The sequence below is a fragment of the Crinia signifera genome, chromosome 6 (genome assembly GCF_055691185.1).
Source record: "Crinia signifera chromosome 6, ASM5569118v1, whole genome shotgun sequence".
Classification (NCBI taxonomy): Eukaryota; Metazoa; Chordata; class Amphibia; order Anura; family Myobatrachidae; genus Crinia; species Crinia signifera.
The window spans coordinates 149814318-149839025 of NC_139222.1; the positions used below are offsets into that span (position 1 = coordinate 149814318).

General features: G+C 42.6%; 1 protein-coding gene across 4 annotated transcripts in view; it reads right to left on the reverse strand.

Annotated features, from left to right (window-relative positions):
- The window catches only part of PHF20 (PHD finger protein 20), a 94723-nt gene that overhangs the window by 31724 nt on the left and 38291 nt on the right, over window positions 1–24708 (reverse strand). For 2 of the 4 annotated variants that reach the window (XM_083147612.1, XM_083147614.1), the window contains exons 7-11: window positions 24370–24471; window positions 22793–23011; window positions 14586–14771; window positions 8414–8470; window positions 4901–5176 (exon numbers count right to left, since the gene is read on the reverse strand). In XM_083147612.1, the coding sequence (XP_083003738.1) occupies window positions 4901–5176; window positions 8414–8470; window positions 14586–14771; window positions 22793–23011; window positions 24370–24471 (840 nt within the window). The remainder of the gene's footprint in view (window positions 1–4900; window positions 5177–8413; window positions 8471–14585; window positions 14772–22792; window positions 23012–24369; window positions 24472–24708) is intronic. The other 2 variants (XM_083147615.1, XM_083147616.1) reach the window with 2 other exon arrangements.

Genomic DNA, 24708 nt, shown 5'->3' on the forward strand with positions numbered 1-24708 from the left:
TAATAAAGGCATTATCCAGGGCTGGTTCGGTCACAAATTCACAACAGGTACCAAAGAGTTTGGTCCAGATGGCTGTTATCGAACACATTTTGCTGCATCCAAATAAGCAGCTTATTCAAAAGGTGCATATTTGAAAAGATGCATTTTATACCCAGAACCTCCAAAGCAACCTACCGGGACACAGGTCTGCTTTGAGAACTTGCAGCCTTCCCTATAGTCCCCTAGTGGGGACTTATACTTCAAGCAGCTACCGGATTAAAGAAGGATTTCTAGGATCAACTAGAGCCATTCATCTGTCATCTATGAACATTCATTTCAAGGCCACAATAGGAATGGACACTTGATCCATTTTATTCAGTACAACAGCTAAACAACTGACCGTTTGGGTGAATAATTATTATAAAGTATCTTTTTTAGCCACTACATTTTATTTATTTTGGATTATATTGATATTTATTTTTTAACACCTATAGTGCAGCTACACTAAATTTATTGTGTTTACCCTATTAGGAGCGACTCCCCCTTTTCCCCCCAACTAACAGCCGATTGGCGAAACAACCTCCCACCCTCCCGATATCGCTATTCTCTGCAGGTTACAAATGGATCTACTCTGAGCCCCTAAATAGCAAAATAAATAAAACCATGAATTTGACATTAATAAAATGTACATCAGCTGGATATCCTCATTACAGTACTAATCTAATGGATTAGTTCTCAGCAATTTCCTACAAGAAAAACAGCTTTAGTTCTTTTTACAGAGCATTGTAGGAGAGGCTTTTGAGAATTAGTTGCCGTAAGTGAAATGGAGAGCTACTAATCCATTTTTTTTACAAATACCAAGATGAATGCTGCTGAGGAAGAGAACTGTACAAAAAAGTGCCAGCATTCACAACTCCCCTAGACAACATCCAAAATGATACTGAATGCAGGAAACGCTGAAATGAACTCACCAGTACAGCAACAATTATTCTCAACACAAGATGATCTCAAAAGATGATGCTAACAGAAAATGCTGCACTTTATTAACAGTTTTACAAAGTGCAGCATATTCCGTTTCACGAATGAGGGCTCGCAAGTTTACAATCCATAGGATAAGCCACAGCAAACTACTCAAGTAAATGCTTTTTTTATGTCCATTATCAATCTTCACACACAAGCAACGAACCTCATCATTATCACATGAGTTCTTTCTAAAAAGCTATGTCATGTGATCTGAGGAAACTGTCCTAGTAACACTATTGCACTGGTGTCTATACATAAAGCCCTATCGCCTTACAGAGAAATAGTCAGGGGAAAGAGATTACCAACCAAATACTCCCATGGGGATAAAAGTCGTGTTAATACTGTATGAAGAACCGGTTCACTAGTGCATAGAGATGCCATGCCCAAGCGCCAGCAGAGAAGCCCCAGCAATAACCTAGGCCCAGCCTGCAGGGTTATATGGTTTCAAGCCTTTGGAACGCAGCTTGCAACCAGTGCGCAGGGACGGAGCATTTTGGTCTGAAAGTGGTATTAGCTAGACATTTTACCGGGCAAACTAATTAAAGACAATCAATATAAAAATTGCTACTAAAAAGCATAGCCCTTTTAATTACGCTGATCTGTGACACTTCACCTCTACATTCTGGCTAGTGGTAGTGTGCCATCATTATGGAGCCAGAAATCAGGAATAGCTTACCTTCTCTGGCGCTGACCAATTGGGTACTTTGCGAGCTAGATGGGTAGTGGATATAGGGCCCATTGAGGAGGAGGATTGGACTCATATGCTGGGCTCCCCTAGAGGTGCCACTGCGTTTACCAGGTTCCAGCAGATCCAATTGTATATCCTACACAGAGTTTATTGGTCCCCACACAGATTGAGACAAATGGGTGGCACCGGGTCTGATGCTTGCCCTAAGTTTTTGGGACCTGGGGCTGACTTCTGGCATTTAATGCGGAGTTGCCCGCGGACATATTCCTTTTAAGACACAGTTTTAGCAAATGTTAGAGTTACGGGGGCGCAAGTGCCACGCTTTAACCCTCGTATCTGTGTTTTTGGTCTGGATCTGGAAGATCTTCTTCCTAATCATCACAGGATATATGTCAATAGCCTCCTCACCCTGGCCCGAGTATGTATTCCTAGAGCCTGGATGAGTCCGGCCCCTCCATTTACTAATATGTGGATTGCGCTTGTCAATACCACTATATCGCAGGAGCGTTTCATGTATACCAAGCGGGATTGCCTAGGAAAATTCAACAACATTTGGGACTTATAGCAGACCTCTGAACTGTATCTACAAGACTCTTGCCCGTAATTCACCTATACTACTTTTTATATGATTAAAGTGGAGGACTTGTCGCTCAAACCCAATGCCAACCCATATGTTTTATTGTATTTTCTTGTTCATTGTCTATTTCTCCTGAAATCTATTATACTGTAAACACATTATCTATGCACAGTATTGTCTGAATAATGCCCAACACATATAATGTTTATGTTTTTGCTTTATTTTTCTTTGTTTGTGTTTTCTAAAATTCAATAAAAATACATGATTAATAAAAAACTACTTTTGTATTATCACGGCGCCCACGATGTTCATCTTAGTACATCGCATGCGATATAACCGCATGCGATGCCATTTTTAATTGTACAAGCACCCTAATAGGTGCTTTCAATGTTAAATGCACCCCCCCCCCCCATTGTCAACGCCACCACCACTATCAACACCAACCCGAAGCAAGCCCGCAAGGAACAGCGGTACGCGTCCGCCAACCTTTTCATACCCCCACTATCCATGTCGGCGTAGAGTTTATTTTAGATTTGGTGTCTAGTGCAGCGAGCCCAAAGAGTGGCGAGCCCCGCAAGGGGACGCTGATGACTTCACATGTATTCCGCCACGCTTCGGGCTCGTATTCTGCGTGCGCTCGTCACACTATCTAAAATAAACTCCACGACGACGTGGATAGTGGGGGCATGAAAAGGTCAGAGGACGCGTACCGCTGCGCACGCCACGCTTCAGGTTGGCGTTCATAGTGGGGGTCGCGTTGACAATGGGGGGGCATTTAACATTGTATGCACCCATCAGGGTGCTTGTACAACTAAAAATCGCATGCGATATTTTATTGTACAGTTTTCCGTTTTGACGGGAAAATCACATGCCATCGCATACCTTAGTGGGATGCGATGGGCGCCGTGATAATACACAAGTACCGAAAAAAAGAGAGAGAGACACACACAGAGAGAGACTGTTAAACCATATTTTTGCGGTGTGTGGTATAGAACGCCGACCGTAAGAATCCAGCATAGTCAGACAACGGAATCCTGACTGCTGGGAATCCTGACTGCTGGGTCTCCAACAGTGGGGCGAGCGCAACATAGCCCCTTGCGAGCTCACCATCTCGCCACCTATTCTATTCTTCCTCTATGGGGGTCCAGGACCCCCACAGGGGAGAATATTTTATCAGTCAGGATCCCAATTGTCTGGGTTTTAAAAAAGTAGAGATCCCAAAGTTGGTGTAATGACAGTCAGAATCCAGACTGTCAGGAGGTGTATAAGAGCACCCTTATCAGATTTTAACCCATGGACCCTAGACTGAGAGGCTGCAAATCTGTTAGGTGTGACACTTGTCATCTAGTTTAAGGATAAATTGGAGTATCAAGATGGCAGAAGCTTTACTGAAAGGAAAACAAAAGTTCTCCCAAGAGAAAAGTTATAAACAGAAGAGGAGAGGTCTCAGCACCAAGTCTGTTAGTGCTCCAAATGAAAAAGCCAAAAAATTAAACAAGATAATTAAATACTGCAGGAAGTGTCTGATAAACTGGTACTAGGATAGTACAAAGTTCTTAAAGTACAGAATGAAACTTTTTTTTAGGACAACAGAGTAAAGAAGTAGCAGGATCAATGTAGCTTGTACATGTATTGACCAAAGCATTAGTCCAAGAGTAAGTATTTGGACAAGTATACACTGAATTTTTCCACTTTTTTTTTTGGTAAAAATACCCCACACCTTGAGACTATTGGAGAAGTTCTGCTCCCCATCCCCCTTAAAATTCCTGTACACAAAAGGTATGATCCTGCGATTGAGTATGTGCTTAACACCGTTATCTACTTAAATGCTGCAAAACTATGACCACTTCTACTTTCAGAAAAAAACATTGGTAACCAAAATAAGTGTATATGCAGGATTTGTACAGTAAGTGTCACAATTTCGTTTAATTTGATTTTAGGAAGACTACAAGCATAAACATGCAAAAGAACATTATGTAGAGAAACAAAAAATAAAATGGAAAAAAAAAAAAAGTTTTTTTTGGTTATGCTCACATTGCTTCATTGTTATATAGATATCCTTTTATTATTTACAGCTTCGCTCAAGAGAACCATGTGCTAGAAATGCTCTGTTCCTGGACTTCCCTGGTAATGTATGACTGCCATCACCTGTGGTGAAATGCATTTCTTACCAATTAACTAGCTCACCACAGGTGATGCCAATAATGCCAGGGAAGTCCAGGAACGGATCATTCTCCCTCGTGGAGATGGTCAGATAGGCAAGTATTTATAGAGGCGGTGTATATGAACTTTAAACCATACATACAAGCTTATAAGAAAGGGGGGGGGGGGGGGGGTGCAATGCTTTGCTTTGGAACTCAGATTTCTAAGCCAACATATCTGCTTGTCCCAGTTTTAGAAAGTAAAGTATCCAGAAAACAAATAGTCATAGTAAGGAGAAATGGTATAGTCGTCGTAAAAAGAAAAACATGAATAAATAAAGAGATGATGCACTACTTTAGTAAAATGCAACAAATAGTTCAAGTATAACCTGTGTCTCAACCATGATCTGGTTATCAAAGGACTTTATTACTACAGCACTACAAACTACACCTAAACAGAGCCACAGTACATAAAAGGGCAAACTGTCTTACGCAGAGAACCAGAGGTGGTGCGTCTCCTCTTTGAGCTTTGCTGGTTGGCCTTTTCATGAGCTAAAGAGCCTCTTGTCTGCATATGCCTGGTCATAGGGCTCTGATCCTGCTCTGCCTTTTCAACTCCATGGTAATACTTCATATGGTAATGCAGCAGTTTGGCTTTGCGAAAAGATTTGTTGCAATCCAAAATCTTGCATTTAAACCTGTTAGGGTCCAGTTCCAATGTCACAGCTTTTGGAGCTATATCATCAGGTTTCTTCAAAGTATGTGTTACTGCAAGAACATAAAATTAAGAAAAAAAAATAGAATAAAAAATAAAATAAAAATGAAAGCAGTATTTGACCTATGAGAAAAAAAAAAAAACCTAAAAAAAAAACAAAAAAAAGAAATAAAACGAAGTATAAAAAGAAAAAAATTAAGAAAAAAATGATAAAGCAGCATAAAGCCCTTAACCAATGTATTGCAACATTCTAAATTAAGACATACATTCAACAATCTATATAGTTTATACCACATTACAAAAGTAGCATCACAATAAATGACAGACAGCCAGGTTAAAAGTTCCTTTGACTAAGCCGTTTAACGCACACTGGGGGAAATTTACTAAGATGGAAGTTCTATTTCACATGGGATGTTGCTATGGGTAACCAATAAGAAGCTACTTATTTAGCGCCCTCTAAAAGATAATTAACCGGATCTGATTGGTTGCACATAGCAACATCCCATGTGAAATCGAACTTCCATCTTAGTTAATTTCCCCCACTAAATGGATACAGCTTTATCCTGCTGCCAAGCAGACAATGTATTTAGCGAAGTACAAAGATCCTACAGAGAAGTGGCTTTAATGTGGAGACTAAAACCTAAGGCGTAGATCAGGGGTGACCAAGCCTATCCTCAAGATCTATCAACAGTTCATGTTTTTCAGGCAACTTGTGGCAACTTTTTGTGGTAACATTTGCTTTTGGGGGATTCTGCTACAATAGGGACACTGCCTTGTAGTATTAGTAAAATTATGGATGGTGAACAGTGCTGTAGCCAGCAAACTTTTTGAAACGGTGCTCCATGCCTAGAACTCATCTGGCACAGTGTGCCACAATGTCGTTATCAGGAATTAGAACATTACCAAACATATACGTCCATCTGATGATAGCTGTAATTCATTCTAACTGCCAAATGTTTTATGGCTTTATTGTGGGGGGCCTTGATTCCTGTGGAAAAGGGTATAAAAGCCTTAACCTGTTGTTGATTTGAAACGCTTTATCCGGTGCATGCCAGGCTTCCACCAAAATATTATCTAACTCAGTTGACTCCGGAAAAGATACTGGTTGCCTTAAGAGTTTTCCCAAAATTAGAAACTGCTGCTGGGGTTTCTAATTGTTTGCCTAAATAAACTACATCAAAGTGCATGATAGAGGCTATACCCATCCTTCTAACCTGAGCAGATGACAAGGGGTTAACCCAGTCAGGCACAGGGAGAGTCTTTGCCAGGTCATCTATAGCTTTCTTGAGTGAACAAGCCCATGGAGACTAGTAGAGCCTATTTTATCAATGTTAACATGCAGGTCTGCAGTCAAGGCTGCAAATACAGTAGTGAAAGAATCACTTGTGGGAGGCTGTTGAGGAAGGACAGGGGAGTCTTCCTCATTGTAACATGTTTCACACAAGGCGAAGTCCTTAATGTGCTGTGTAAATTGTTCCTTACAATTCCTGCAGGTGAACACTTTAAGTGCTCTTTTAGAGGAACCACCTTTCCCAGTCATGCTTGCACACAAACACAGGAGGGAAGTACACAACAGACCAGGGCCTAAGTTAGAATAGTGGGAGAAGAGCCACAAACCCCAAATTTGCACTCACAATACAATTATATTCCTAGCCAAGACTCAAAGTACCCATGGTGTCTTCTTGGGGAAAGAGCCAGACTGTGCAGGGACCCTGGTGAACCAAGAGCTGCCACCGTCTGAAGGGAGACAGCAGTGTGGGTAAAGATGGCGCCTGTGAAAGATGACGTCAGCATCCAGGAAGTGACTCCTTAGAAGGTCCGCCCTTCCTCTCCCAGGCTTCCACTCCAAGAATGGCCGGGTAAGCTGCCCTCCCCCCACTGCTGCGCTGCGGCAGCTGTATTTTCAAAGGGGCATCGCTGTCACATATTACCCAGGAAACCACTCAGACGAGACTCCCCGTTCAGCTGCTGCTCCCTGCAGTAGGCAACACTGACCAGGTGCCACATGGCGCTATGTGCCCTTACCTGTATCCTCACCTGGCGATGTGAGCAAAAGCACCGGTGGCCGAGTCCAGGAAGGCTCACTGCGTGCCTCCCACACAGCAGGCAGACAGAGGATGATGCTGTCTGCCCTCAGTACAGAAACCCTACACGTTTTGTCTAAACAGACTTCATCAGTAGCTTTATCGACTCAAGATCAGTAATGGTCATAAGTTATAATGTGAATGAGTCCATCATGCTGAAGATCGATATGGAGAAAAACAAAAGACGTGTGTATATATCTACCTATGTATCATATATACCAAAACACTGCTTAGAATGTGACCGGAGGAGAGGGGGAAACACCACACATCCACCTCAAAACAAGAAATTGGAGACAAACGTTTTGATAAACCTCTGATAATTTATACACCATGCTAATGAATAGTTACTAACAATACATTTAACTATTCAATGCAAATGATGTTGAAATGTACCATACTATCTCTCCTGCAATAAAATTACACCAAATCTGTATGTTGGTTATTTTATACTGTAGGGATGCTTAAAAGGATTTTCACATTCTAGAGACGTTATTTTTCCAACACTGCAAATTGTGAAGCTTTCAAGCGCTTGACCTGCTCATTAATTCCCCTTTCAAAGCACACAAATACCCTGGGTTATCACCAGGTCGATTCGGGTCGAGGTGCAGTGTGAAACAACCTAGGTTAAGCAACCTCGGCATTTAAACCAGAGTTCAAAGATAAACAATACATGCTGAATATTAAAGTCCCTTCTGCAGTCAGGGGCCAGGGGCTTCTTGGAAACCAGGTATTCGCTCTTAATTTCCATGGATATTTTTAGGAATGTAGGGAAGGTCTTGACTTGAATCTCCTTTCACTAATATATAGGGAAACATGGATTTTCAAGAATAACAGCTTCCGCATCATGCTACTAACACACCAGTGTGCATTTTTTCAACTGCAACAATATTAAAATTACATCACTGTATAGAACACCCAACAGCCATTCTTGTTAGAATATAGTGCTCTACTTGTACTTCATTCACTTTCACTCAAAGAAAAGCATTGTACCCGCAAGCTGTGTGTTAAAAGAGAATGAAGGCATTTACTTTCCTTCAAATGCAGCCAGTAAGTAGCAAAGATATGCATTTAGTCAGATGATACAGCACGGATTTCAGTGACAGTATATAGCATTACAAATAGAGAATAGTACTCTCCTTTCAGAAACATTAATATTGGGCATAGAAGATAGGATTTGGCAAAGCATACAATAAAGTAGTATCTTACAAGGTTCTCTACTGTATTTAGCAGAATTGTCAGATCGTGGATTCCGCTTCATAGGAGCTAGGAAAAAAAAAAAAACCCAGACAAATAAATTAGCACTACTACTTGTCTAACCTGAAGTATTATTGCTAACTTCTGATCCAATATATAAAAAGGTGGATTAGTTATAAGATAATTGTAACTGTTGATTAATGTACTCAGTGGTCAGGCACCAGGAAATAAGTGAATAATAAAAAAAAAAATTATATATATATATATATATATATATATATATATATATATATATATATATATATATATATATATATATATATATATATATATATATATATATATATATGCACTGCTAACTTCGGCTTGTTTAAGGATGGTCAGTCCTTATACACTCCAAAAATAAAAAGGAAAAGCAACCAGCTCTGGCTAGGTTACTCAAATATTTTTGAAAATATGACGGTTTCTTTCAAATAAACATATCTGTTTAGACAATATAAAAATCATTAAAAGGATGAGTTGATAATTCTCATGGAATAAAAAAAAATAAAAAAATGGAATTAAAATAATGATGGTTATGTACCCTGAGACAAATTCATGATCCTTCTATTTCCAGGATAAATAGCAAAGGGATGTCTTTAATTAGTGCAGCAAATAGTATTACCAGTTGGCCGATTCCAGATGTAAACAGATTGTGCAGATGATTTCTGATGATTGGCCCGGTATACCTGGGTATATGGTGAATGGATGCCGCTGGTCAGTCCATAATAGGAACAGGGCTGAGTGATGACCATGTAGAGCAGTGATTCTCAACCTCTGTCCTCAGGACCCCCTAATAGTTCATGTTTTCCAGGTCTCCACACAGAATCACAAGTGAAGTAATTAGCTGCACCTGTGGATCTATTAAAATGTGTCAGTGAATAATGAGTGCACCTGTGTACCTGCCGGGTGACCTGGAAAACGTGCACTGTTGGGAGGTCCTGAGGACCGAGGTTGAGAACCACTGATGTAGAGAAAGGTCCCATATCAAATCTGCTGTTCAAATTGTAACCTTCAGGAGTAAGATAAGTGCTCAGGCTCAAAGCGTTTCCCTGGGAAAGGTCTCCCAGCTTCCTCAGGAGCAGTATGCCATTGCTATTTATCCTGGATATAGGAGTATCATCAATTTGTCTCAAGGGTACATAACTATCATTATTTTAAATACCTTTTTTTATTACATGAGAATTATCAACTTATCTTTTATGATTTTTATATTGTCTAAATAAATGTTTATATTTTCAAAATTATTTGAGATACATTGCCAGCGCTGGTTGCTTTTCCTTTTCTTTACCAGGAAATAAGTGTGACATAGCAGAAAAACCAAGTAAAAAGCAAACTAACCATACGAAAGCTTGAGATCGTTCCAATTTTACAAAAAAGGTTCACAAAACATAATCAAGGCCAAAAGGGTCTACGAACTAAGGGGGGTAGTCAATCCCTGCTGTTATTTCCAACAGGGGAAATAGCGGCGGGTACCTATACAATGCTGTCTTGACTGACAGCAATGAAGAGGCAGATCCACAGAGGTTGAGCCAATTATTTCACCTTTGATTGTGTCTGGAGACCTGGAAAACGTGCACTGTTGGGGGGCCTTGAGGACAGGTTGAGAAACACTGATCTTAAGCACCATTACGTTTCTGCAAATTGAGGCCCAATACATTTGGGGAATGAGTGCTGTGCAGAAACAATGTTAGTTCTTAACGTACTCTTCAAAAAAAAAAAAAAAAAAAAAGAAGTAAATACTGGCCAAGGACACTAAAGTTTAAGCACAAATTAAGGAATATTAATTTTGGTCTTTAAAAGTTATCAACAAACAAACGTGTCTATGATGAGTTTGATCCTTAATCACCACTAAACCCTTAAACTTTTGTAGAACTACTACATACCAATCATCACACTTAACACAGACTAGCCAAACATCAAACCAAGTAGAGCCCACAGCTCAAGATCACTAGGTTTGCTTTATGGCTATTTCAATTACAAAAATGTATCTAGTCAGTTACTTAACAGACTATTTCTAAGTGCGATTATGGTATGACCCCCCTGACCTTCCCGCGCACACTTTCACTGAACAACAACTTTGTCTCGCTTTCAAAATTAAACAGGTGACCCAAAAAACATTCCAAATCTTGCTTTTTCGGAAGATTTAAAAAAAGAAAGAAAAAAAGGGATGGAAGAGTAGGAGTCGTGCAAGATGTGGACACATCTAAACAAAATAATAGAGTGCTGAACTGGACAGCTGTGATCCATATAATTACAGACAGCCATATACATTAGAGTGCTGGCTGTTAAATACTCCTGGGGCATGAGCATTGCAGGGAAATAGTCACCACATGGATATTTATAAAAAGTTTATACTCCCCAACCTTAGCTGGACATCAGGAGCATCAACCTCACTGCATCTATTGCACAAATATGTTTTTGTTTGTTATGGTTGAGGAGGAGTCTGTATTGGAATTACACAGACCATGTACAGCGCATCTGGAAATTATTCGCAGCACTTCACTTTTTACACCGTTTGTTGTGTTACAGCCTTATTCCAAAATGGAACACTTTTTTTCACTCAAAATTCCACAGACAATACCCCACAATGACGACGTGAAAAAAGTTTTTGGGGAGATTTTTGCAGAATTATTAAAAACTAATAAATCACATGTACATTTGCCTTGAAAATCAAAATTCAGCACAGGTGCATCCTGTTTGCACTGATCATTCTTAAGATGAACATAGAGCTTAATTGAGGTACACTGTGGTAAATTCAGTTAAATAGACATGATTTGGAAAGGCACACACCTGTGTATATAAGGTCCCAAACATGACAGTGCATGTCAGAGCACAAACCAAGCATGAAGTCAAAAGGAACGTCTGCAGACCTCTGAGAATCTGGGGGAAGAACAATTTCAACCATGCCTTTTCAGTTAAAATTTTTGGCCGAATTGGCATGGGCAAAAAGGGACTCAAAAGTGGTCGAAAATGCCCGCAAAGTCGAAAACAGGAAAAAGGACAGATTTTTGGACCAGTGGAATAATCGGCATGGGCATTAAATATAGTTACATAGTAGTTGAGGTTAAAAAAAAAAAAAAAAAAAAAGGACTAGTCTATCAAGATCAACCTATATGATCACCTGCAGTGTAATGACCCAGTTGAGATTAATGTCTGTCTGTTAGAAACTAGACTCGACGTCCAATTTATTATGGATCCTCTGTAGTAAATTAGGATTAATAGTTATAACCCTGCACACTTTTGATCTGCTGAAAATTTGTCTAATCCTTTTTTAAACTTATCAATTGATTCTGCCATCACAACCTTCTGTGGCAGAGTATTCCATATATTAACGGTGACCATGTGTCCTGTGTACAGTCCTTATGGTAAACCGATCACCTGATGCAGTGGCATGATTACACTGTCCTCCCTCACCTCTATGCCCCTTTTTATGTATGCTAAAGCCTTATCGGACTATGGCAAAAAAAAATAACAGATTTTTCGACTGACCAAAAAAAAAAAATCAGCAATTTTAACAATCACTGTGCCATTACATCAAGTACTGGATACTATTGCTGTAGCACTACAGGATCAATCCATTAAAAGTGGGCTGGACAGATCTGAATCGCAAAGCTTTCCACTGTAAAGAACAGCATACACAACATATCTTCAGTCTCAAGTTTACTCCATTAGCCAATAGGACTACCTTTTGGTACTTGTGTGTTATCACGGCGCCCATCGCATCGCATACCACCAATTAAGGTATGCGATGGGACCCGATTTGAGCCTTTCCCCAGACTGAGTGTACAATTTTTAATATCACGTTGCATCGCATGGCATGCGATACGATTTAGGCTAATTCCCATGTTAAATGCCCACCCAGACCAGATTTTTAATTGTATCCCCACCCTGATGGGTAATGAGCATGTTAAATGCGCCCCCCCCCCCCCCCCCACACTATCAACGCCAACCCAAAGCGTGGCGAGCGCAGCAGTACGCGTCCTCCGACCTTTTCATACCCCCACTATCCACGTCGGCGTGGAGTTGATTTTATATAGTGTGGTGAGCGCAGCGAGGCGAGCGCACGCGCATTACTTCACAAGTATTACGTGTCCACTTCCCGCTAGGCTGTTTTAGCTGGGTGCTGCGCCCTGCCCGATTTTTACAGGGCAAAATGCGCTTTGCCCTGCTAGCAGCGCCCTGCTAAAACAGCCTGGTGCCTGCCCTGGCTGTGTGCACGGGGAAGTGCAGCGCCGCCTTAAACGGCGATTCCCAGTGCTTCCCCAACAGCACGGTAACGGCTGCCGGGACCACCCACAACTGTGACGTTGGCGGGCCCGGTCCACCCCCTTGCGCTGCCCCCGTGCAGCGGCGCCCTGCCCGCCCTCATTTCTAGAGGTAACACTACTGTATAAAATCAACTCCACGCCGACATGGATAGTGGGGGTATGAAAAGGTCGGAGGACGCGTACCACCGCCGCTCGCCACGCTTCGGGTTGGCGTTGATAGTGGGTTGGCGTTAACAATGGGGGGGGCATTTAACATAGTAATTACCCATCAGGGTGGGTGTACAATCTAAAAATCGGGTTGGGGGGGGGGGGGGGGGGGCATTTAACATAGGATTCAGGCATGTGGGTGCCTGTACAATTAAAAATCGGGTACAATCGTGTCGCATCGCATGCGATCATATCACATACGATGCGACTTTTGCTTGTACAATGCCCTGTGATGGAAATCGGGGGCGCCGTGATAATACACAAGTACCAACTTTATTTATTTTTTAAGTCCATTGTATTAGAAACATTTTGGTTTAATATATTATCTGAAATGGATAGACATTAGCACAAAGAACATATAGCATGCAAGCAAGACTGAACCAAATCAGACTTTTACGCAATGTGATTATGTTGGTGATTACCCAGTACAAATTGTTTAAAATTTTCAGTTCTATAGATCGTCCAAGACGGCATAGGCCAATGTCACCTTGTACCAACTAGGGATGCCAATCCCGGGGCCTTTTTTTCAATCTCGGGATTGAAAAATGCACAATCCCGGGAATTCCCCGGGATTGGCTTTCTCAGTAAATAAAAATGGCCCCTCCCCCTAATGTCACTGTAGAGGACTTCTAAGCCTGCCCCCACCCCGGCCTGCACTGTCACTTACGCGGTGTGGTGACAGGCAGCAACAGGAACATCTGACCATCTCTGGCGGGCAGCTGTGGGCGGCACAGTGGGCGTCTGTCTAGGTTTGGGACAGTGTGCTGCGTGGAGAGGCATTGTGGTGGCCGGGTTGTGCAGCATTTACATGAGGTCAGGGGTCACGCTACGCAGCCTGGGCGCTGCCATGCGCATTAGCACAGCGCACACTGTTCAGACTCTTGAACAGCAGTACTGGGGGTAAGGAGCAGTCAGTCAGGAATTTTTTCATGGGGGTACTAATCCTGGGATTGGAAGCTTCAATCCCGGGATTCAAATCCTGACGATTTTAGACCAAAATCCGGGGATCGGCCTCCCTAGTCCCAACATTATACAACAGACTAGACTAATGGCTTCAGGAAAGCCAATGATAACCAAGGTAACAGAAACCAGCAGTGGTCTGCTTGTTAACAATGTTGCTTCGGAACCTACATGCCAAATTAAGTTAGCCCCATTCATTAAACGTTTAAGGGGGGGGGGGGGGGGGGTTAGCCTGGGGCTAATGAAATGCAGACCTTTTTTCTCACCCAGTAAATGAACCTGTTAAAAGCAGCACAGTTTGCATCTGATCAGTCTTTGTACCCATTGGTTTTGGTCTACTCACACCCAAAAAGAAACCCACATTAAGTTCCCGTCTCCGGACTATTCAAATAGCCCCAATGGATCAATGAGCATGCAGAAAATAAACAGATTTAAATTGATTTCTCCATGCCAATAGGCATGATGCAGCTACTCTATTCATTTAAAAAAAAAAAAGTACAGATAGACATTTCCATGCACATCATATAAGATGGAGGTTGTGAATAGAGGAAGTGAATTAGTTCCCTCCATAGCATGCGTAGGTAGTAGAATGGTTATGCAGGAGAAGAAAAATTAAGCTGCTAGTCCATATACTGTACTTCTTCATAGCCGAAAACAGAAAAAGTACAAACCAACCAAAACAAAAAGGAAGCACATTATTTGTTAACCTGATAGTGCAGTGATCATCTGAATGTCATTCAGTGCAGGGATTTCTTTGACCAGGTCATCGGATTTGAGATCAGGGAGACTGTTCAGAACATCAGCTGAAGCAGACTCTGCAATAGTCTCTGAAGATTGCAACTTCTTTACATCAGGAGGCTCTGGTTCCACAGCTAGGGCGTCCTCAGTCTTCCCTTTAAAAGTGACAATAAAAAAAAAAAAAAAAAGTGATTTAGAAGTGAATTAGTCTTACCTTGTTAAATCCTTTTCTTCATGCCCGTAGGAGGCAAAGGTAACAGTGGGTAAAGCCTCACGAAGACAGCCTAAGCACCAAACAAGCAACCATGATATGCCACATAAACACAAAACTGCTGCAGCGGTGTCTGTAACATAGGGGAATGTTGTGGGGAAAAAAAGCTTAGCCTGCTAAAAACCTAATCACTAAGGGGGGTATTCCATCGGTAGATGGCTGCGGGGCCCTATTCAATGCAGTCTTCCGACAGCATTGAACAGGGTATCTCGGCAGAATGAGCCCGACTTAAGCAGTAGGGCTCGGTCTGCCGGGAAGTGACGATCTCCCGGCCGCAGCTCACGGCAAGGCCACCTTCTCGTCCTGCTGCAGATGGGACATTGAATTCCACCTGCTTGTTCTCGGTCAAACAGTCCGAGAATGGGACAGGGTTACAGCTGTTGGGCCAGCTCATCGGCCGTGACCCCTGATTGAATACCCCATAAGTGTTTCAAACAGTATCTGGAGGCCACTGGTAAAAGCACAGACCCAAAGGGGCCCATAATGTGACCGTAATACAGCACTCAACCAACACATGCAAACAGAAACAACCCATGCAGTGTTAAGTGGGCAGGAATGGTTCTGTATAATAACCAAAATGTGTAAATGATGAGGCAGCAATGTGCTCTAAAATGGTTGTCCAGTGATTTCTGGAGGTAAAGAGAGAAGAGGAGCAAGCCTGAGGTGGGCTATCAACTATGTTGGAAACAGGTTCAAGGCCAACATAATGTGCCCTCAGGTAGGACATTCGCGGTTTCAGAGAAAACCGTGTAACATAGCAATCAGTATGGGGAACCCATGAAAAGCAGCCTACCTAAAATTGAGCCCTTAGCTGCAAGCACGAAACATGTACTGCAGACAAAAATAAAATTCAGACATGAAAAAGAAAGGGGATTGCCCAGTTCATAAGACAGACAAATATCTATAGAGCAATGGTTTTCCTACTCAGTCCTCAGAACCCCACAGTTTATGCTTTCCAAGTCACACAAGGTCATATGGCCGCCTGCTACCCCCTCACACGCTGCGATCCCCCAGCAGGCATGCGAAAACAACGGATTATGCTTACCGATAAGTCCTTTTCTTCATAGAGATCCCATGGCAGCCAATACCTAGGGATTTCATCCCACAGCCTTGAGTTAGACAGTTTTTTTTTTTTCCTGGGACCTCCCCTTCCTAGATGTTTTTTGAGTGTCTCCTTCATATTAGGTTCCTAGGAAAAAAAAGACAACAAGGGAGGGCAACTGATGGCTGCCATGGGATCTCTATGAAGAAAAGGAAGGAATTATCGGTAAGCATAATCGGTTGTTTTCTTCTACGATCCCCATGGCAGCCAATACCTAGGGAAATACCAAAGCGTAAGAACAAAAAAGGGAGGGACCCAAGCATGAATGTCAAGAATTTTAATTGTCAAGAACCCCTTGCAGGACCTAAGCTCCAAACTGCGGCAGAGATACATTAAGCTCATAGTGCCTCGCAAAGGTGTGCACTGACGACCAAGTTGCCGACTCACAGATGTCCTTGATTGAAGCCTTCGCCTTCCAGGCCCAGGATGTCGCCATCGCCCTGGTTGAGTGTGCCTTAATGATGGAAGGAACCTCTTTACCGTCTTCCTGATAAACAAAGGTTATCAGCTCCCGTATCCATCTTGAGATGGTCTGCTTTGTTGGTGATAAACCCTTTCTTGTTCCTTCAGGGATTACAAACAGATTCTTAGCTCTCCTTACATCCTTCAATCTTTCCAGGTATGTAGTAATTCCTCTTACCACATCCAGATTATGCCACAGTTCCTCTTCCTTACTTTCAGGATTTGGATAGAACGCTGGCAATGAAATCTCCTGATTGAGATGGAATGACGATATAACCTTTGGTAGAAAGTACGGGTTCATTCTTAGCACCACCCTATCAGGCATGATCTTGATATAAGGCTCCTCCGCCCAGAGTGCTTGGATCTCGCTCACCCTCCTAGCGGAGGTCACTGCCACCAGGAAGACTATCTTCCACGTCAAAAATTTCAGAGATATCTCAGATAACGCCCAAAAGGCTCCTTCACCAATGCTCTTAGAATCAGGTTTAAGTCCCAAGGTGCAACTAATGATTTCCTTGGAGGCCTCAATCTATTGATTGCATTTCCGAACCTTATAATGAGGTCCTCTTCTGCCAGCCTTCTGTTTAACAGGACACTCAATGCCGAGATCTGCACTTTAAGCGTAGCAGTGGCTAGCCCATCAAAGAAACCTTTGCATAATAACTGAAGTACCTCTCCTGTAGGTATCTCTTCCAGCTCCTCTTTTGATCCCCTCCAATTTATAAATGCTCGCCACACTCTGTAATAAACTGAAGAAGATACTTCCTTCCTTGCATGAAGAAGGACTGAAATAGTTTGATCAGAAAGACCTCTTCGTCTCAGAGAATCCCTCTCAATTTCCAAGCAGTTAACAACAATGCTGCTGGGTCTGGGTGTCTGATGACCCTGCACCAGTAAATTCGTAATAAATCGGGAGAGTCCAGGGCTCCTGTAAGGACAACCTGAGCACCATCGCAAACCAGGCCCTCCTGGGCCAAAATGGTAGTATCACGATAACTTCTACCTGGTCTTCCATTATCTGTTTCAACACTCGGTGGATTAAGGGGAATGGGGGGGGGACATATCCGAGCTGACACACCCACTTGACTGAGAAGGTATCCACTGCTGACGTGCGGGGAAGATAGTATCTTGAAAATAATTTTTCTACCTTCCTGTTGATGTGCGTCGCCATCAGATCTACGTCCGGTCTCCCAAATCTGTTCACCACTTCTTCGAATGTTCCTGTGTCCAATTCACATTCCCCTGGGGCTACCTTGTTCCGACTGAGCAAGTCGGCCAGTATGTTCTCCTTCCCTGGGACAAACACTGCTGTAAGGGAACTCACTGATGCCTCCGCCCATGTCAGTATCTTGGACATCACCACCATTAGATCTTTGCTCTTCGTTCCTCCCTGGTGGTTTATGTACGCTACTACAGTAGTGTTGTCCGAGAAAATTCTTAAATGAGAGCGGATCACTCTGTGACCGAATTCTCCTATTGCTCTCCATACTGCCTCTGCCTCTCTCCAGTTTGATGACTGCACTTTCTCTTTCTGACCAAAGCCCCTGGACCGTATGTTCTTTGAAATGGGCGCCCCAGCCTGACTGGCTTGCATCTGTCGTTATGATCTGAAAATGGGGTAGATACAGAGACATTGCCCTCTCGTTCAGGCTTGGCTCCATCCACCATTTTAGCGATTTTCTTACTGCAGAGTTTAACTTCACCCAGCCTGAATGATCGCCTCTCCCCTTTATATGGGGTAGAACGGCCCATTGGAGTTCTCTCATCCTCCATTGTGCCCAAGGCACCACACCAATCGTGGATGACATCATCCCCAATAACTGCACACATTCTTTCACTGGGACTGTCACCTTCATTGATACCTTCTCTGAGAGAGAGAGAGAGGTAATTTTTACACATCTTTCTTCTGAAAGGAGTAGTCTGAAGTTCTCTGTCTATTATTACGCCCAGAAACTTTATTCTCTGAACCGGCATTAGTTGGCTTGGTACTTCTTTACTTTCACGGCGCCAGCATGGCGCCGCGCGTACTTCCGGGTTACGCTCGCCACTAATTAAGTAAAATAAACTAAGTTAACGCCATGCCAACATGGATAGTTCATACCTCCACTATCCATGTTGGCATGGAGTTGATTTTAATTAGCGTGGCGAGCGTAGCGAGCCACCGAGCCCGCAGCGTGGGCGAGCGAAGCGAGCCCCGCAAGGGGACTGACGCGCGGCGCCATGCTGGCGCCGTGAAAGTAAAGAAGTACCGTTGGCTTTTCTGAAGGTTGATTAACCAACCATGTTCTTGCAGAACCTCCATCACCACCTGTAAGTCTCTTAACACCCCTTCTGACGATGCGGCTGCAATTAGATCGTCGAGATAGGGACAAATTTGAATACTTTTTCTTCTGAGAATCGCTGTCAATGTCACTAGAACCTTCGTAAAGACCCTTGGAGAGGTTGTCAGCCCTGGACACAGAACCTGAGGAATCTTCAATGGAAACTGTATCGGGATGTGATAATACGCATCTTCCTGATGCCCGAGGTAATGGTCTTCAACATCTCCATGCGGAACTTCTTCACCTCTATATACTGATTCAGTAATCATAGATCTATGATGGACCTGAAGGCACCTGTAGCTTTCTCCACTAGAAACAAGCTTGAATAGAACCCCCTTCTTTCTTGCTCTGGTGGCACTCTTTCGATTGCTTTGATTTCTAACAACTGATCCAGAATCTTCAGTAATTGTCTTCTCTCTATAAGAGATGTGGGTATCCTTGACTGAATAAAATGATTTCCTCTTGGTAGCTGTGCAAATTCTAAACTGTAACCTTTGCGTATTATATTTAGCACCCATTTGTCCTGCACCGAGGTCAGCCATTGCTTTCCGAATCCTAGAAGACTGGCTCCCACGGCTGACGTTCCATGATTGTCATTGTTTGAAACCTCTTCTGAAATTGGCACGAAAAAACCTCCTAGAGATACCGAATGAACCCCTCTGATTGTAGGGTCTTCCTGGCCTGTATGACTTTGCATCCCTATACATTTGTCTTGCCGATGTAGACATTGGGTACTTAAATTTCTTCTCCTGTGGCAATTTCAGTGACTTCCCTCCAGTGATGCGATGGATAAGGGTGTCTAGCTTAGAGCCGAAAAGGAATGAACCCTCAAAGGGTAATGAAACCAGTCTATTTTTAGAATGCGTATCTGCCGACAAAAACCTTAACCAGAGTGCTCTTCTCGTAGCGACTCCTGCTGCCATCGATCTAGCCGAAAATGATGTAATGTCCAACGAGGCCTCACACAGAAATTCCACTGCTTTCTGCATACTAAGTTCTTCAAAATATACGCCCTAGATATCCGTTCCTCAATATCTGAGTGAAGATTCATACTCCAGATCCGTAGCGCCCTGGCCACTGATGCGATTGAGACGCTAGCTTTTAATGCGACCGCTGCAGATAGATGTAGCTTCCTGAGGGACCCCTCCATCCTCCTATCCATCGGATCCTTGAAGGAGGCCCCGTCCTCCAAAGGGATGGTCGTACGGGAGGTCACTTCGGCTACTGACGCATCTACCTTCGGAAGGCCACACCACTGTAAAAAGGACTCATCCTTCACTGGGTACATGTGATCTATGCGAAACAACTTCCCCTGTTTATTTTCCACATTAACCCATTCTTTAGATATCAGATTCTTCATAACTTTATGAACAGGAAAATGTCTTGTTTTCTTGGATTTATCCTCAAATAACACATCTTCTCCTTCAGCTTGAACCACCGTGTCCTTATAGTTCATGGTTTTATAAATGTTTTTTAATTCATTCTCCACAACGTCAAAGTTAAACACCCTATTCTCCTCATTGACTTCACCAGACTCCTCAGACGACTTATCCTCTACTTCAAGCACTTCCTCTGATGAAATAGATTCAAGCTCAGCCTGTACCCTAGATCTCTTATGACCCTGGCTCTCATTAAACTCCTCCTTGGACACGGAAAGAAGGTACATCTCCTCGAAGATTTTTGGTTTCTTGCTCGAAATATCTTAAACGCTACTCAGTAGTCTAAAGATATTATAATCTGTTATGTACAGCTCAAAGCACATTGGACCTGATCCTTAATTGTTCTATTGCGGATTTGTACCATCTTGTATTATATCTACATATACATGTATACGAATGCTCTATTTGTACTCAATTTTTTTCTTGAGAAAATAAAAAAAACCTTTAAATCAAACTCCTCCTTGGACACAAACGACCGCTTCATCCAGTCCATGAGATCCTTCAGAGGCAGATCCATCTTTACGCAGTAGTAGGCAACTCCTGAGAAAACCTGCATAGATACACACTGTTCTTAATACCAGCTCAAATAAGGCATAAAAGTCCAGAAAACAATAGCCTCCTCCAAGAGGTCTTAAGTCTTACCTTTCCAGGTACACAGCCCAGCTCTCTCTGCCCACAGTTTCACGAATGGACTGCCATCAGTATACTGAGAAGATCCCTTAAATAGCAGAGCGCGCCACGTGAAGCGAGCAAAAAACACCCATAATCCTGTGGCTTGTAGTTTCTTCATTAGCCGCAGCGTTCGCGGCCGCCATAGGTGCAGTGCCTTGGGGTGATAGTAGTCCCATCGGCGCGTCCAACAGGCGGAAGTGACGCGCACTTCCGGCGGGCGCTCTGTGATCCTGTGCTGCCTGCTGGGAAACGTAGTCCGCCGCCCGCCGTCTCCATGCTTTACTTGGCAGTAAAGTCAGCGTCAGGCATCCGAGGCTCTCTCCTGTCCCACAGAAGACTTACATCCACATGCTTCTTCCGGATTTCAGAGCCAGCAGCTAACATGGACAGAATCCCCACAGGGGTCACGCTCCCATGCTGCTTCCCCCAGAGTGAGCCCTGTATCTAAGAGGTGAGCCCAAACAAAAAGTAAAACTGCTTATCCTATCCAACTAACAAGGAGACAGGAAAAAAAGACATCTAGGAAGGGGAGGAGCAGGGATTTATACCAGAGGGGGAGGTCCCAGGAAAAAAAGTAACCTGTCTAACTCAAGGCTGTGGGATGAAATCCCTAGGTATTGGCTGCCATGGGGATCGTAGAAGAAAGGATGTTTTGCATACTCAGCACTCGCAGAACTAAACCACCTCTGTGGTGTCTTAGGTCTGCAGGCGCCCTGTGCGGAAAGCAGGCGGGGGATATCAGCTGCCTGCCCTAACACCAAATTTCCATGGGAACACCCACGAAACGCTGTGCATTCCAATGGGCATGACTACTCGCTGCCGCCCCCCACCCTCAGTGCTGTGTGCGAGTGGCTGGCAAATAATCAATTTGCTGTGGCCACTCGCACCAAGCAGCTGCACATGAGAACTGTTCATGTCTCACACCATAGCTCCCCTGCATGAACATGCAGGGAAGCAAACGGACCAGAATAAGGTTCTATCTCAGTCGCAATTGTGCAGCAGTTGTAGCAATATAGGTGGGAGTAGGGTGGGCTGAGCGTTTATATCGTCATGCTAGTGAACTCTACAGAGGAAACGATCGTTAGGTCGGCATACATTATGCCGACCAATGAAAGTCGACATGGGTTTTTATCATATTTTTATTTGAGCCAACAGGAGGTATTTCATTCCCTACCATCCACTAGGGCGTGGCGGGAGAATAGAATAGTGTGCCGAGCATAGCGAAACACTGAGCCTGAATGTCCATGTCAACATTGGGGACAAAAAATAAAAATGTGAAAAACCCATGTTGACCTTATGACCCTGTCAACCTTCATTTGGTCAACCTAATGACCCATACACAGGGTGTTAAAAGCTCGGGAAAAGGTTATAATAATAAAAAAAAATTAAAAAAAGAGGAGGGACATGCTCAGATCAGATCTTAAGGGAATTCGTATTTGAAGTTTAAGTTTGTGATGTAGAAAAAAAAACCTGCAGTTTTGGACAAGAGGTAAAACTTAGGCAGTTTGTTCACAAGCCAAATTAAATAGTTTGAAGACAAAAGGATTTTATAAGAAAGATTGGGAGATGAAGGCTAAAGGTCCCCGCACAGTATGCAGTTTGGGCCTGAATTCACCGGATTGTGGCAGATCGGGCGAAATTGGCCCAAAAAGCATGTGAGTGATATCAGATTCGATGTGCGGCCCCGTTCACATTGGATAGATCATACGTGCTGCACATACCATCTTCGTGGTTGGATCCTGTTCCGGCGGCAGGGAATGGTCCCAGGCGGCCCAAGGGGGATTGAATGAGACTTCTCCGAGGGGAGAAGTCGCTTAGTGTAAATAAAGATATTTACAAGGGAATTGTACAGACTATACTGTAAACACAATCTTAAACTATTAATTTATCAATCAGAAAAGCAACCAACCTTCTTGTTTGACAGGTGGACCACTCTCAACCAGCAATTCCTCTGCTGGTGCAGATAGTGCTGGTACCTCCACAACATGCAGGTCCTCCTGAATCCGGCTTGGAGATAGCTTAGTAGGTCTAATGAGCTTTTCATCCTCACTATCCTCAGCATATGACTGTGGTTCTCCAAGCGATACAGATTCATTATTATCATGTGCATCTAAAGCAGCATTCTTTTCTGTGACAAATACATTTTAAAATGGTTAAATACTGTATGTTGTTTAAAAAAAAAAAAAGTTTGCGTTTATCCCATCACTCCATAATCTTCTCGTATTATTGTACAGATGCCCAAATAGCTTTAGGTCTATTAAGTCATCTTTACTACTGCACGTGTCAACCACAACGGTACATGCAGTGAACATACAAAAATCTGATTCAAAACAGCTACTGTATGTGCGTTAGCTGAAAAGTAATAGAAATTAAAAGTAATGAAGAAATTTACAAATTGCATTACAAGTATAGGGATTAACACCCAGCAAGAAAAAGGTGGTTAGCAGCGCACTCCATTTCAATTATGATTAAAAAAAAAAAATAAAAAAAAATCTATGAATAGATTGTATGATCTTTTACACAAAGTTTTATGAAACATTAATAAACATTGATTAAAAGTACAATAAAATATAGGTAAAAACAAAGACACCCACAAAAGTTAACGAGTGTTCCGGAGAGTCCGTTCCGATAGTGCCCCAGTGTATTAAAGGGAATATGAATATAGAAATAGTTACCACCCTTGATAGGGTATGTGCAACGTCCGCTTGTATCTGTGTTGTCGGCCCAATGCTGGTATAATTAACCGTAAGTCCAACGGAGATGAATTGGCAACAATGGTCTGCAGAAAGAATTGCAGATTTGCCGTTACCAAGCATAGCAAAACACATCAGCCAGCTGCTTGGATACCCACCATTTGCACAAAACCCCGGATTGTAGTCTGAATCAACTCCTTGGGACTGTATCTGTCCAATCTACTGTATCCTGCTATAAGACCTAATACCAGCTACCACCTTTGGATATCACGCCTAGCTTGGAAAAAGTTAAACCGAAATTCTATCTGCAGACCATTGTTGCCAATTCATCTGCAGTGGACTAACGATTAATTATACCAGCATTGGGCCGACCACACGGATACAAGCAGATGTTGCACATACCCTCAATGTTGGTAACTATTTCTATATTCATATTCCCTTTAATACATTGGGGTACTATAAGAACGGACTCTCCGGAACACTTAATAACTTTTGTGGATGTCTTTATTTTATTGTAGTTATAAGCAAATGTTTATTAATATGTTTTATTAAACTTTGTGTAAAGCTCATCCAATCTACTCATTAATTTTTTATCTTAATTGAAATTATTGAGTGCGCTGCTATGCTTAATCCCTTTTTCTTGTACATGGTTTACACTTTTGGAGGGAACTACCCTGCTTTTAAGCAGCTGCAGGAGACTCTCCTCACAGTAAGCGCCCCCAGTTCTGCCCCTCTTTAGGGTCAGTCCTATCAATTTTCCCTTAACACCCAGCAGCCTATTAGATGTACTAACTTTTTTCCAGCCTTGGTCGTTTTATATGAATTTCTGATGTTATTGAGATCTTTCTCCTTCTTAGCTCCAACATTACTGGTTGAAGGGTTTGTGATGCCTGGTCTGTCAAAACATGTCACAGAGGAAATTATTTAACAAATCACCAAACTGAAAAAACCATACGGTTATTTTTATACAAGCAAGAAAAGCATTGAGCCTTTATTTTGATTGGTGTGTTTATTTTGATTGGTGTGTTAATGAACAGTCTATCAAATATTTACTGCTGTTGCCCATTTTACTATTTAATGTCCTCTTCCAACTTGTATACCACACTTAGTAAGCAGTATATTTTAATGGCCA